General features: G+C 46.4%; 2 protein-coding genes and 1 long non-coding RNA gene across 3 annotated transcripts in view; 1 reads left to right on the forward strand and 2 right to left on the reverse strand.

Annotated features, from left to right (window-relative positions):
- The window catches only part of LOC130927683 (gastrula zinc finger protein XlCGF26.1-like), a 44,210-nt gene extending 32,384 nt beyond the window's left edge, over window positions 1-11,826 (reverse strand). Inside the window, exon 1 of the mRNA XM_057853645.1 lies at window positions 11,683-11,826. Coding sequence (XP_057709628.1) covers window positions 11,683-11,809 — 127 coding nt within the window. The 5' untranslated portion in view covers window positions 11,810-11,826. The remainder of the gene's footprint in view (window positions 1-11,682) is intronic.
- LOC130927694 (E3 SUMO-protein ligase ZBED1-like) overlaps window positions 1-16,005 on the reverse strand; it is a 287,791-nt gene that overhangs the window by 240,130 nt on the left and 31,656 nt on the right. The window lies entirely within an intron of this gene.
- Window positions 12,695-13,684, forward strand: LOC130927709 (uncharacterized). The gene is made up of 3 exons (XR_009066499.1): window positions 12,695-12,875; window positions 13,173-13,293; window positions 13,600-13,684. It is a non-coding gene; the product is annotated as an uncharacterized LOC130927709 (long non-coding RNA).

A 16,005-nucleotide genomic window follows, 5' to 3' on the forward strand; every position in this document is an offset into this window, starting at 1 on the left:
TTTTTTTTAACGCAACCCTTCCAGATTCTTTGTTTAACCCATAGCAACGCCCTTGACAACGAAAATGCTTTTCTTCGGCAATCTTCGGAAATTACGTCACACCGGGAAGTGCGAGGGAAGTCCGCCATAGAACAGTATTGTTTGTCGCATTGCTTCTCGGTACGATGCCACGGCGGTGTGTGGCAATGTTTTGTTCTCACTCAAACGAAAAGTTGTATGAGTGGCCAAAGGATAGCAGGGCACGTAAATGGACATCTTTCGTTCGCACGAAGCGAATGAATTTCACGCCATCATCGAGTAGTGTTCTCTGCTGCAAACACTTCGAAGATGCCTGCTTCCTTAAAGCAGGCATGAAAATGGGTCAGGGGTTAAAAAGGTGAGAAGGGTGTGGAGGAAATATGTTCCAGTACACTATATTGTACACCCCAACAAAATATTGAGCTCTGTCGACCCACACTGTGTTTCAGCAGGGCCATGCAGAGACCGGTGGAGGGGTGGGTGCTCGTAGATCAAAAGGGGCACATGAACAAGTATTTAATACACCTTAAAACAACATAACTTCAATTTTAACCAGCTTTAGATAATAATTGGCTGCAACTGTGACATACTTTAATTGGGAGGGGGCAACAGTGAATAGAAATCAAAACTGTCATCAACACTTTCTGGCTGTGACTCAGTCAGTCTGCCTCTTTTCTTCCTTCAACGTCTGCATCAAAACTTCCTTCCTCAACTTGTTCATCTGAGAACAAACCACATCAGATGGTCACTGAGCCACCAACAGCACAGTTTTCTTAAAACTATTATTTCATTATTATCCATACTTAACAACTCTAGCACCTAATGATTAATAAAGCAATGACATAAAAATCTTATAGAAAAATAACATTGTAATTGTGTTTGTAATTGGATTTAATACCCGACTATCCTTGCAAACTTGTTCTTACCAGGTCTGCTATTCACCCAGCTGATGAGGTATCCACTGCCTTTAGCAGTCTCATCTAACTCCTTTTTTTATCCCTCAATCTCCCTTCCCTACGACACATGTCTATGTAATGAAATATAAATATTTAAGAAAACAAACAGACTCCCCGGTGGCTTTTAGTTTTAAAGCTTTCTTAATTTCTTTCTCACTCAATAACGATGGAGTTAGATTTGTGTTTTTATTATTCAATCAAAAAACAAAGTTACTTCTATCAAAAACAAAGTTGCTTCAATCAAAATACAGTATATACTTTTAATCCCAAAAAGTAGCTTCAATTAAAAAAAAATGTTTTTGATTGCAATAATAAATTTGAGACAAAAAAAGCATTTGAAAACTATTTTTCTTGATTGAAACAGATTTTTCCATTTAAGTAATGTTTTGCGTTTGGGCCACATTTTGGCTAGGACATTTGTGTCTTTATTATTCAATCAAATAAGTTGCTTCAAACAAACAAAAAGTATATATATATAAAGAAAAACTCTGCACATGTGCCAATCACCGTTTACCAAAGCCTGAGAGGGTTTGAGTAGACTCACTATGAAGCTTTTAATAAAGCCAAGCATTTTCTAACTACTTTATTCTTGATTAAAAATAATTCGGTGGGGCAGTAACATGTTTAAAACTTATCATAATTCTTACATTTTGAAGTGCTTGAAAACCATTTATAAATGATACTTTGGTGAAAAAAGTGAAAAAACATGTCTTATATATATGTATCTTTTTTCCAATGTAAAATCTGAATAAATGCATTGAACACGCCCAAAAAAATGGGGGGGGGGGGGGCTACTTCGCAGTTTTCACTTATTGCGGCGGGTTTTGGTCCCCATTAACCGCGAAAAACGAGTGATCCCTGTATTTCTGAAAAGCTTTAAGAAGCAGGACTCATTCCCACCACTCGTCGGGCCGCTGTTGTGCCGACACCGGCCGTCAGCTCAAATCCAAGCCGAAAATAACGCGTCTCCGGCGGACGACGGGAGCGATGTGAGGCGCCCCCTCCATCCGAGAGAATGCCGCTTAATTTGACTCAACAGTGTTTCTTCGTTTATATTACCGCTAAATACACAAGCTTGACGCCAATTTAACGGGAGCTATTTTTTTTCATGGGAGATTTGACTAGCTCTGGCAGTGTTCAACGCAAGCTGCAACGGATGGCAGTAACTTTTTTTATATCGCAAAACGTGAAAACGATTGAAACCATTACTCACCAAATTCAATCTGCTGGCAAATACAGGCAAGTGTGTATGCTGCGCTCTGGTCTGCCGCTCTGGTCTGCCCCGATGTGGATAAGGCCTGCTTTTTGTTTTCGCAGCTTTGCAATGCAACCGTAGGCTCTCCGAGCACTCCATGTACACGCGTAAGGAGTGCGCACGTTTGGAATAATGGAACGCAGCTTGGGCCGATGATTGGTTCTCGTCAGCGAAGCATCTAGAAGGATTTGCTGACTGTGTTCTTAAGTGCTCAGTTTACGTACTAAGTTAATCACATGATGATAATAATAATATTTAAATGAAACCTCCCGACCCCCCCCCCCTCCCAAAAAGAATTTCTCCTCGGATCTACGCAATTCACGTAGGTCGCCCTTTTTGACTTCAAAACGGCGAATTTCGCCGAAAGGTGAGAGATTTTCATGCCTGTTAAAGGGATCCTCTATTTTTAAGACAAGTAATTCTTAAAACATAAATGTTAGTATGAGTTATAACAATTTGATATTAAAACCCCTCTTAATGTTTTTGTTTTAATAAAGTTTGTAAAATTATTTTAAGTGATAGGTCGCCATTCTTGTTACGTCGCAGTGCGTGACGTCACTGGCCCCGAATGCCGAAATTCCAGCTTGTCACTCGTTAGCTTTCCCAACATGTCGTCAGTTCTACCCTTCCTATTTGAACCAGATCTGAAAGGTGAAGAGCAGGACAGCACTGTCGGTTGTTCACAAGACGAACTTCAGGGAAAAATGCGTGCAGCAAATACCTGTTAAGACAAAAATTGGGCAAAACTGGTGATGCGAGAGAGTCCTGTTGGAAAGTCCAGTTGGGAGCGAGAGTGTATGCTGTCCGGTTTTATTAGCAGATATTCAAGGTAAGCATATTGCATTTTCAAACGTTTTCCCAATATAATTATGTAGATTGTTAGCATCCAGTGCTGTCGTGTGCGTTACATACAGTACAGGCCAAAGAGCACACCTTGTGTAATCCAAGTCTTGTACATCGTAACGCGTGGTAGCTAGGATACGCGTATAAAAGTACCAGAAAGGGGAGAAGCTTCCACTTATGCACATTTATTCACAAAAAATAATATTTCCACCTTGACCACTCTTCACTCGGGAGCTCAGCAGTACGCAAACATGCATCAGGCATGAAAATGGGTCAGGGGTTAAAAAGGTGAGAAGGGTGTGGAGGAAATATGTTCCAGTACACTGTACACCGCAACAAAATATTGAGCTCTGTCGACCCACACTGTGTTTCAGCAGGGCCGTGCAGAGACCGGTGGAGGGGCGGGTGCTCGTAGATCAAAAGGGGTACATGAACAAGTATTTAATACACCTTAAAACAACATGACTTCAATTTTAACCAGCTTTAGATAATAATTGGCTGCGACTGTGACATACTTTAATTGGGAGGGGGCAACAGTGAATAGAAATCAAAACTGTCATCAACACTTTCTGGCTGTGACTCAGTCAGTCTGCCTCTTTTCTTCCTTCAACCTCTGCATCAAAACTTCCTTCCTCAACTTGTTCATCTGAGAACAAACCACGTCAGATGGTCACTGAGCCACCAACAGCACAGTTTTCTCAAAACTATGATTTCATTATTATCCATACTTAACAACTCTAGCACCTAATGATTAATAAAGCAATGACATAAAATCTTATAGAAAAATAACATTGTAATTGTGTTTATAATTGTATTTAATACCCGACTATCCTTGAAAACTTGTTCTTACCAGGTCTGCTATTCATCCTGCTGATGAGGTATCCACTGCCTTTAGCAGCCTCATCCAACTCCTTTTTTTTATCCCTCAATCTCCTTTCCCTACGAGGCATGTCTATGTAATGAAATATAAATTTAAAAAAAAAAAAAAAAAAAACGACTCCCCGGCGGCTTTTAGTTTTAAAGCTTTCTTAATTTCTTTCTCTCTCAATAACGATGGAAGTAGATTTGTGTTTTTATTAAGCCGCTGTGGGACCAACGAATAAAAATAAATGGACAGATCCAAAACCATTATTGCAGACGCGATGGGACCCTTACTTGACTGAGGATCCAGGAAAAATGTTCGGGCGCCAGTTGTAACGCGTGGTGGCTAGGATACATGCATACAGGGACCAAAAAGGGGGAGAAGCTTCCACTTATGCACACTTATTCACTAAAAATAATAATTCCACCTTGACCACTCACTTCACTCCCCTTTTTTCCATTTGACTGGAAATTGAATCCAAAAGCAGCACATCGAGGCATTTTACTTCGCGAGTTTAGGCAGCAATAAGCAATTGTTGAACACGCTACACATTTGGAAAGATACCAATTACGTCATCACTGCGAGCCCGCAAACCATGGCGCCAACTAACGGTCAAAATATGGACTAAATATTATAGAATATTGCCGTTGATTTAACATTTTATGTGTTTCTAACAACATATTTTAGTACAAGAGAACAATTGTGGTTTATTAGAGCCTACATGTATTTAAATCAGAGGATCACTTTAACCGGTCAGCTTATGATCAAGGATTTGCCAAAAAGTATGTGTGATTTTTGGATAGATGACTGAGGACTTTGTCAAAGCAGAGCTGCCAACTGTTGTGGAATGTACAGTAGAAGCTAGCGACGTTAGCCGAAAGCCACCTCGTGGCATAGTTGTTGTTGTGTTCGCTAGTGTTACGCCCCAAGGACGGCTCGCGAAGGGCGTAACATAAAACGAGCCACACAATTTCACAAGTGGCACAAAATGTACACAACAATCAAACTTGCAATGAATATGTACAAAATGTAGATGAAGCGCGGCTTCAGGGTAAACCCAGGCCAAAACAACAAACAAAAGGAATCTACACTTGAACCCCACCCGCTAACTAAACCCTGATCATGAAAAAGAACGAAGAAAAGACAGCCACCAACCTAGCTTCTAACGCTAAAAAAAAAACAGGAGAAAACGGGTTGAACAGAAATGGCGACTTACCCCTTCTTGCTTCAGGGCTCTTATTTACAGTGAACAAAAACGATCCAATAACGAATAAACACAAAAGACCTCACCGAAAAAGCGGGAGTGTATCAGACTAGCGATCAAATGCAAACGAGTGTGAATGGCGAGCAAACAGCTGGCGAGGAGGACCGCGGCAGAATGCTGTCAAATGTGACCGTTGACAGCTAAAGTCCCGCAGTGAATCATGGGAAATGTAGTCTCGGGACAACACTGAAGTGGTGCTTTGTTATCTGTTCGCTTGTGTGAAAAAACGACATTTCCTCACGCCATTAGACACCACTTCCTGCCGATAGCTACAGCTAGGAAGTAGTAGTAGCTGGTAGTACGAGGCGAGGCGGAGATGAGCGAGAAGCAAAACTTCGCGGTCGAATGTGGCGGCAGTCCGCTATTATTTTGTTTTCTTATTGTTGCCACAACAAAGTGGAGAAAGCCATCAACGACTCATCTCCTTCTTTCCCCCCAACGTTTTTATATTATTATTTTATATGCACGAGAGCTGCAGGATCTGCCAAAATGAACATGCAGTCTGATTATAATTTTTTTAAACAATGTAATCAGATAGACAAAAACATAAAATTATGTGCAAATGCCTGCATCTTCAAATAATGAAAATAATAACAGCCTATATCTTACCAATCTTGTAATCTCGATGGGTCTTGTCTCCATTCCATGTCAGGTAGTCTAGGCACATTGTTTGCATCCTGATTAACGTCTGGCTAATACATGTTAGGTCCAACATAAAATTCCAACCTCCTCTTCTTCCTCCAACTCTTCAAAAACTTGGATCTCCTCCCTTGCACTAAATCTATTGCTTATATCGCTGTTTGAATCATTGTTTGAAGGGCTTTGTATGGCGGCCATATGGAGCGCTGACATCGCTGTTCTCGGTGTGACGGATCACTTCCGGGTTCGTCCCCTTTCAGGCTCGAACTTCGGAAACGCCATTATTTTGTCAAATATACAACATATAAATTATTTTTTCATGCTTTATTTCTTGGACAACGTTTAATTACTTTAATTGTGACCCTATTTGGCATGTTATGAAATTACATCATATTACTGCTTTAAGAATATTGTAGCGTCGCCGGGACTGTCATCAATGGGTTAATTTATGCACCAGCACGGGACTGTCGTTGGTGTGCTGGTGCACCGGCGCGACGCTGGGATTGGTGGACTGGATTACGTCAGTGTATATAGTTGTTGTTGTTTTGGCATTGGTAGGGTGGCGGGAAGTGAATAAAGAAAGTAGGAAAAAGGCGCTGAGGCTCGTGTGCTGTTTTTCGCGACCAAACTTCCGCTAAGCAAACGCCACATTTGGTGTCAGAAGTGGGATTGCAGGATGGCGACCACAATTGAGGAGATTGAAGATTTCATTTCACGCTTGCAAATGGAGCACGGGAGTTTGGCGAATCGGAGCAAACCGAAAGCACAACGCCACCCTGACGGAGCGAGCGAGCGTCGCTCCCCAGAACGACGAGCTGAAGCAAGTAATGAGAGGGGGCGGCTTTACGAGACGGCGTGCACCCCCCTCCCTTATCAGAGCAAGCCAAAGCAACTACGCTACTCTGAGGGAACAAGCGAGTGCCGCGCTCAAGATCAGCGAGTGGAGGCGAGTAACGAGGGGGAGGGCTTTGATGGGATGAGGATCGATCCCCGTCCTTGCCATGGAGGGCGCCATTATGCGACATCAAGCATTCCCAAATGCCATGAATATAACATGGGAAGCAGTGTGCAAGCAGCAAGTGGAACTGTGGAGATGCCGAGGCAAAAAGTGATGACCAAACTGCCACGTTACAATGGTGAGGGACCGCTGGAGACTTACCTCATCCAAGTTCAAATGGCGGCACAATTTAATGGTTGGTCAAATGAAGAGACGGCGGTCCAAGTTGCCCTTGCATTGGAAGGAAATGCCCTGCAGATCCTCACTGATCTTCGGCCACAAGAACGGCTTTGTTGGCAAGCACTAGAGGGAGCTCTGCGTCAACGTTTTGGACACCGCAACTACGCTGATGATTCAAGGGACAAGCTGTTCAACCGTCATCGAAAAGGAAATGAGTGTTTGGGCGCTTATGCAGCAGACCTCCAGCTTCATGCAAGACAAGGTTACAGCACTTTCAGTTCCATGGCGCAGGAAGAACTGGCCCTGCAAGCCTTCATTCGGGGTCTTCGTCCACAGCAGCTTCAACAACATGTTCGTTTGTGCGCACCAAAGACATTGGCTAGTGCGCTCGGTGAGGCTGAGCGTGTCGAACACATACTGTGTGACAGCAGGGCAGACTGTGGGCCAAGGCACAGAGCTCACCGCGTTGATCTAGGAGACTACGAAGCTGGCCACGACGACGAAGTGGTTTGCCAAGCCGCCACCACACCCCAGCACCGGCCGAAGTGGCGTCGCAACAAAGACAAAGAGAAGTGCTTCCGGTGCGGTGAACCCGGGCACGTCGCACGCCATTGTCCAGCTCCGGCACCGAAAACACTCGCTGACCAGCAGTTAAACTAAAGAGAGGTGGCACAGCGGGAGAACTGCCACCGATCTCGTCCTCCCACACGAATTTGCTACGACTGGGTCGCCTCGGGCAAGCACATGGATTATACTTGGACTGCTGCATAAATGGGACCCTGTGTAAGGCTTTGGTGGACACAGGGTCCACCATCTCCCTCATCTGCCCTGGTACCCTGCCTGGTACCACGGCCCAAAAACCCCAAGGATGGAAACGCACCAAACTGCACATAATGACTGTCACAGGAGAACGAGCCAAGATGTGGGGCGTTAAGACTCTCACTGTGACCGTGGCTGGACAACAGGTGGACCACCAGTTCTGGTTGGCCCAAATACAAGATCCCTGCATCATTGGGCTCGACTTGCTCTCAAAATGGAAAGCAGTGGTGGACGTAGCCAGTACTGCACTAAAATTGGACTCGGAGGTGATTCCCCTGCAAACGGCTGGCGGAAAAGGACTGCGACACACGTCCATGCCATCGCCGATGAGAAGGCACGATGGACCACAAGCCACGAGACCGAATCCACAACCACCATCCGCTGAGACCAAGGAAGCCATCGAGGAGCTGTACCAACGGAGCAGTGATGGTTTAGAAAGCGGCCAGCGTCATCAGTTGAAGGAGCTGTTGGACTGTTTTGCTGACATCTTTGCCGCCAAAGACAAAGACTGCACACACACCGGCTTGGTTCAGCACGAGATAGATACCGGGGATGCAAGCCCCATTCGCCTTCGGCCTCGGCGCCTTCCCTTCGCCAAGCGTGCTACAGCCGAAAAACAAATTCAAGAGATGTTGGAGGCGGGAGTAATCGAGGCATCGTCCAGCCCATGGGCAGCCCCAGTAGTTCTGGTCAAGAAAAAAGATGGCACTTGGCGATTCTGTGTAGACTATCGGCAGCTCAATAAAGTTACACGCAAGGACTCTTACCCCCTGCCGCGTATTGACGATGCCCTTGACTACATCGCCGGCTCCTGCTGGTTCAGCTCTCTTGACCTGCGGAGCGGATATTGGCAGGTGGAACTAGCCCCAGAGGCACGACCAAAGACTGCATTCTCCCTGGGACAAGGATTATGGCAGTTCAGAGTTATGCCATTTGGACTTTGCAATGCTCCAGCCACCTTTGAGCGTCTGATGGAGAAAGTGCTCGTTGACATTCCACGCAGCCGCTGTGTTGTCTACTTGGATGACCTTCTAGTCCATGCAGCTAACTTCCAGAGCGCGCTGAGCCACCTACGGGAGGTGTTCGACGCCATCAGACAAGCTGGGCTTCGTCTCCACCCCAAGAAGTGCAACCTGTTTAGACGAGAGACGTCATTCTTGGGCCACGTCATCAATGCGGCGGGGGTGGCCACCGACCCAGCTAAGACAGCGGCCGTGAAAGACTGGCCGGTGCCGGGGAATGTCAGTGAGCTGCGCAGTTTTTTGGGCCTGGCGTCCTACTACCGTCGATTCATTCGGGACTTCGCCTCCATTGCCAGCCCTCTGCACAAATTGACGCAAAAGGGGCAAGTGTTTCAGTGGACTGAGGACTGTGGCCGGGCCTTCACCAGACTCAAGAGAGCCTTAATTGAAGCTCCAGTGTTGGCCTACCCCGACCTCCAGCGACCATTTATAGTGGACACTGATGCTAGTAACGTTGGCATAGGGGCAGTGTTGTCACAAGAAGGCGAGCACGGTGAGCAAGTCGTCGCCTACTATAGTCGTGCCCTCAGCCGGCCTGAACGAAATTACTGTGTCACACGGAGGGAACTGCTGGCTGTGATCTTGGCACTGCGCCGGTTCCGGCCATATTTGTATGGGCAAAAATTCCTTCTGCGCACTGACCACGCCTCGCTCACCTGGCTTCTCACTTTCCGGGAGCCCGAGGGACAGCTCGCTCGGTGGATGGAGACGCTGCAGGACTACGACTACGAAATCCATCATCGTCCAGGGCGTCAACACACCAACGCTGATGCCCTGTCACGGCGGCCCTGCAATGACTGCCGACACTGCCAACGCCAGGAGGAACGAGAACCGGTGGCCACAGTGGCAGCGGCACATCCAGAAGCAGCCACGGCCGAAGAGAATACTCTCGGCCGGGGTGGGGCAAACGACCGAGCGACAGCGACGGCTCCCAACATGGTTGAAGTTGACCTGGTGGCGTTACGACACGCCCAAGAAGGGGACCCCATTCTTAGCCGTGTTCGAGGATGGCTGGAGGCCGACCAGCGTCCAGCATGGGCAGCCATCGCTATGCTCGACCAAGAGACTAAGGCACTCCACTCGCAGTGGGCTGGCCTTGTCATCCGTGACAACCTTCTCTACCGTCGCTGGAAGAATCCTGCTGGCACCCGTGATATCCTCCAACTCCTGGTGCCTCGTAACCTGAGGATGCAAGTCCTCCAGCTCGTCCATGGCTCGGCCGGAACGGGTCACTTCGGCGTCACCAAGACCCTGCTGCGCCTCCGTTCCCGATTCTACTGGCCAGGATGTCGGCAAGATGTTGAACTCCATGTGCACCGCTGTGACACTTGCACAGCACAGAAGGGGCCAGGCCAACGCTCGCATGCCCCCCTGCAACAGTACCAGGTGGGGGCACCCATGGAGCGTGTGGCCGTTGACATCCTGGGCCCCTTTCCAGTCACCGAACAAGGAAATCGATATGTCTTGGTGGCCATGGACTATTTTACCAAATGGCCTGAAGCCTATGCTGTCCCTGACCAGAGCGCCATCACTACCGCCGAACATCTGGTCAATGAGATGTTCTGCAGATTTGGTGCCCCAGAGGAATTGCATAGTGACCAGGGGCGGAACTTCGAGGCTAAGGTCTTCAGTGAGGTCTGCAAGCGACTCGGAATCAAGAAGACCCGTACTACGCCACTGCACCCCCAGAGTGATGGTTTGGTGGAACGTTTTAACCGCACTCTGGCCACTCAACTTGCCATCTTGACCAGCCGTCAGCAACGTGATTGGGACTTACATCTCCCTCTGGTCCTATGGGCATATCGCTCGGCGGTTCAGGAGTCCACTAAATGCACTCCCGCGGCTCTCATGTTCGGGCGAGAGCTCCGCACTCCTGTTGACCTGGTGTTTGGATCCCCTCCTGAGCCAGAGGTGGTGGGCGAGGCCGGAATGGATTACTATGGCCATCTGCGAGACAGACTACGAGAGGTTCACGACGTAGCCCGACAGACCCTCAGCCAGGCTGGCGTTCGCCAGAAGAGGGCATATGACGTCCGCTGTAGAGGGGAAGACTTCGCTGTTGGCGCACAGGTTTGGATCTACAGCCCAGAGCGAAAGCGGGGATTGTCCCCAAAACTCATGAGCCACTGGGTGGGACCGTGCACTGTTCTGGAGAAACTGTCGGACGTGGTGTATCGAGTACAGAAATTGAGGAGGAACCGGGTGGTCGTCCTCCATCGGGACCGGCTCGCCCCTTATCAACCCCGGGCAACTCCAGAGACGGAGGCCAGTCTGGAGGAACGGGCTGAGAACTCTCGGACACCTCCAACGCCGGCTGGAGTAGAGACGGGGCGTCCTCGGCGGCACCGCAGACTTCCTTTCCGGTTACAGGATTACATTCTGGACGCTACGGTTGCTGGGGACAACTAACCGGCTAGGTGGGGGCTGTGTAGCGTCGCCGGGACTGTCATCAATGGGTTAATTTATGCACCAGCACGGGACTGTCGTTGGTGTGCTGGTGCACCGGCGCGACGCTGGGATTGGTGGACTGGATTACGTCAGTGTATATAGTTGTTGTTGTTTTGGCATTGGTAGGGTGGCGGGAAGTGAATAAAGAAAGTAGGAAAAAGGCGCTGAGGCTCGTGTGCTGTTTTTCGCGACCAAACTTCCGCTAAGCAAACGCCACAATATTTTATTACCCCCGAAGACGCCACTGGGATCAATCTTTATGATTCAAAACGATAGACGTCCAATGCAATTAAACAGGGAGGCCTGGCCTTGAATGCACATCTTTCAATTCAAAATCAACACCATGGGGACGGGGGAAAAAATGAACAATATTTCCAACCTGCTAGTCTGCGAAGAACAACTTTTACTTGCATCTTGCAAGCAGTCGAGAGTTGATGTCGTCGCTGAGCTTTTGCGCCACAAAGTTCCGCTTCCAACTTTGCGGCTGGCGTCCTTCTTGCTCGCATTTTTGCACACTAGGTCGTTCCAACTTGATGTTCACGTTGTTCTTTGTTCGCAGGCTATGCTAAGCTAACTAGGCTGCGAAGCTTCAAGCCTTCAACGCACACAAAGACCACTTGAAGATGGACGGACCAAATCTTTCGAATTGGTTCCAGTCAAGTAGTTATGGACCTGCTACGTCGCGAACTTTTTGGGTTAAATTCGCACAAAAAGCAACTTATTGCTGAGCACGTTTTTCTTAGCACGGGCAACCGAACTGAGCTTGTGGCGACGAATGATGGGCGGATCGATACCAAAATATCAATATTTCGATCCAACGCGTTAAGTTTTAGGTATCGATCCCCAAGCAAAAGTATCGATATTTGGAATTAATATACAGGATTATATTTTCTTTGTCTATTTTTTGTGCTCACTTTATGTACTACTTTTCCCTTTCGCCTTCTACACGCACGTAAGCAGTGCACGCACATAAGCAGTGCACCGGCGTCTGCTCCCGCCCCCATTTACGTCCCTATCCTGTGTATCGATCAACATGCTTTTCCTCCGCCCCTCTCACGAGGCACCAACACAGCCACAACAAACGTTTGGAAGCTGGTAGCATGGCTGCGGGATTGACGACGGAACGTACAAGAAGTCTGGTTTGGACATATTTCAATTCAATAAATAGCAACGAGGCTAAGTGCACAGTTTGTGCCAAAACTGTCAGATATTGTGGTAATACCACAAACCTCACGAAACACCTTAAAAACGTGTATCCCGAAGCACATGACGAATACACCGTTCCCGTCTGACGTCATATCCGCCCCTGCGCCGCCATTGTTGTTGGGAACAAGGAGCAAACTATTACATAATACAACAGCACTCAAGATGGTTGTTGGGTCCGTGGATGTGTGAAAAGAGCAGATGGGACGAAGAAAATAGGATTGTACTCCATTCCAAAGGTCAGACAACATGAAGGGGGTTTCACTAAATCGCTCACAGAGGAACGTCGTCGTCTCTGGTTGGCAAATATTAAGAGGAAAGATGAACCCTCGAAACATGTCAGGGTCTGTTCGGACCACTTCATTACAGGTAAAATCTAGTGCGTATTTTGTCATATGTGAGTGTCTGAAAAGTACTGTTGTAAGGCAAGCAAGCTAATGCCAGGGACACACGGTAGGATTGGTTGGTAAAATTCCAGACAGACGAGAGACCCCACGCGGAACGAGCACATTCCTTGACAAAAAGTTTTGCTCCTGCCGATTCTCTCCCCGTGTGTCGCTGGTTTTTAAAGCCGTTATCACACAGCAACCTTCTCTTAATTAGTGATGTTGGGGATAAGTGAAATACTAAGCTGATGTTATTCGTGTCTCTCTAAACGATGTTCAGGTCGCTCTGCTAACATGTACGACCGAACAAATCCTGACTGGGCGCCAACATTGAAACTCGAGGAGATGACTCCTACCGAATCTCTGAAAAAGCATGTTGAGCTTGAGAGAAAGCAAAACAGGTATGTGTAATTCTCAAACCCCCAGATCATTAATTTTTTCGGTGTCTGACTGTAGCCTGTAAAGCCCACGTGACTTTCTGCCAATGATGTTCAAGCTTTTTGTCAGTAATCTTGCACAGCAACATAATGGTTCCATATATAATGGCTCCTTGGGCCCTCTAGTACTAATAATTGTCATTATCAAGGACAAGAATAGACACATCACTGTCAGTTTTCATCTAACAGTATTAATGTCACTTGTTTTTTTCTCAGCTATGAAGATTTGATGTTTAACATTGGTGTCATTAACATGAACAGCCTATGTAGTTTTGTGTCTAAACAGATTTCATAGAACAGCAAAAAGGCAGGAAACAAAGATGAGGAACGATGCAGCCAGTGCTCTTCTTCACCTTGTTAGGTTGAACGAATATACATACCAGTTTTCAGCAATTGTTTTACCTTATCTGACTCCAATTAACATTAATCCAATTAGTTATACTATACCTTTACCTTCTCGCACCTAACAATTTTGCGCATTCGTTCTGTCGCAGAAGAGACCAGGAATCAATCAGACCAGATTAGCAAAGGTAGATTTAATTCTCCCAAGTAAAAGTATTACAGACGTCTGGGTTCTCAGCTTATCAAATACACAGGAACACTGCGGCTAAGAGAGAACAATACCCAAGGACAAGTACATGGTTTATATAGACATAATGATGACGATGCATGGATACATGATCTTTTCTGTCTCTCATTGGTTGGTTCTTGTTCTTCCAGGAATTCTTCTTCTAAGGACATGGTTTCTTATAAGAGGTCTCGCACTTTGTAACCTCGTCTGCATACTTCTTCAAAACACTTCCCTAAATCAAGCAAACATCTGTTTTCACCTAGACACACTGAGTTCTTCCACTAAATTTTTGATAAACATGCCCATATATAGTATTCATATCAGCTTGTACGTGCAAGCAAGCTATTGCCTCATGGCTTCGTATTTGGAACTTAAGCTTATTTACAGATCCCCTTGGTATTTGGCCTATTAATCATTACCAAAATGCCTAATCACCAAGGTCAATTGGTGTTGGCCTTCTATTCAATTCTTTATTTCTTATTCATTTATTAAAATGCCTAATTACCAAGGGTGAGATGCCAGAGGGGGGCGAAAACCTGCACTTCTAATATCATTTTGATTATTATTTGGGAGTATATATTTGCTTGTTCTTGAAGCCAGGACAAAATTCCCCTCTCTTACCTTCCGCTAGGAACGATAGCCTCTTGGCCTGGTCATCTCTAAACAATGTATATACAATAATCAGACACTTACTCATTAATATATGATAATACAGCATAGCACATAGTAAAGCATACACAGCACACAGTAAAATATACACTCTCTTCTTTCTTCTGGATCCTCAGCTTCCGGCCCATTCCCAAACAGGCAGAATTAAGATGTTGTCGGCATTTCTGCCGTGAGTCACCAGTTTTGTCCATTGTCCTTCAATGTCCATAATTCCTTCGTTGGTGCTTAGACATGGGCCTGCCTCGTGGTATTTTCCAGTTAACATGTCCCAAACACAGTGGCGGCCAGGTGATACGAACTAGGGCGCGCCTTAATTATGCATTGGCCTTCATTCCTCTCAGGTGTAATGCCAGTTGACTCAAAAGCAGCAAAGGAGCAATGTCAGTTGATTCAAAAGCAGCAAATAAGCAGCCTCAGCCCTTCATTCCCTCTCTTGACCTCACTTGTGAGGTCACCACCTAAAACACACAACAAAGATTATATAGCGGCGTTAAGCAATTGATCATTTTGGTCCCCATCTCTGTCCTGGAGTGGGACCAAGACGTATTGGCCTCCTGGTGGTACTGGTCCCAAGGTTTTCTCGATCAAACGTGTGGCCAGGGTCCGAAGGCATGGAAGACAACAACATCCACAGAGAACAATAACAGAAGCAATAATAGCAATAGTAAGCAGAGTAGACGTGATCAAACCTCTCCAGTTGCCAAATGCCTTAGTCCAGTCCCAGATGCTTGTGTCCACTCCGGAGTGCTCTTTCATTTTATCATTCAATGTGCTCAATCCCTCTAGTGCCTTTGTCAATCTGCCATTCGGGGCAGTATTATTGGGAATAAAGGTGCAACAAGTTTCCCCCACTTTCCCACATACTCCGCCTTCTTTGGCTAAGAGCATATCTAATGCAATTCTGTTTTGGAAGGCCATTAATGAAGTAGCCGCTAATTGTTCATGTACAGCAGATAATGACTCATGCGTGTAATTGCCTAAACGTTGGACATTATAATGTATATAATTTAGAATATCTACATTCTTATTGACAGTTACCCAAGGTAGGATGCTAGCAAAACCTGCAGCAATTGAATTTATTATTTTATATTCGTCTGGTACTCCTCGTGGAATGCCAATGGCATCAATGTAAGTGGAATCTGGTTCCAACATCCACAGTGGAGACTCACTTCTCCGGGATCTGCGTAGAAGGTTCTGCAGCGACTGGCCCCAGTTCTGTGCGGACGACTGGGCATCTATTGGGACAACTGTTACTGGCATAATTAGGGTTACCAATGAACAAACTCCAGTTGCATTATTGGGTAATCGGTCATACAACTGGGTTTGGCCACACCAGATCCAGACATCCGCTCGGGACACCGGGCTGTTTTTAATCATAGGCAAATTATGCTGACACCACTCATGATTTATAAAGCCAATACTTTCACCTACTCCTT

Source organism: Corythoichthys intestinalis, chromosome 13 (genome assembly GCF_030265065.1).
Source record: "Corythoichthys intestinalis isolate RoL2023-P3 chromosome 13, ASM3026506v1, whole genome shotgun sequence".
Classification (NCBI taxonomy): Eukaryota; Metazoa; Chordata; class Actinopteri; order Syngnathiformes; family Syngnathidae; genus Corythoichthys; species Corythoichthys intestinalis.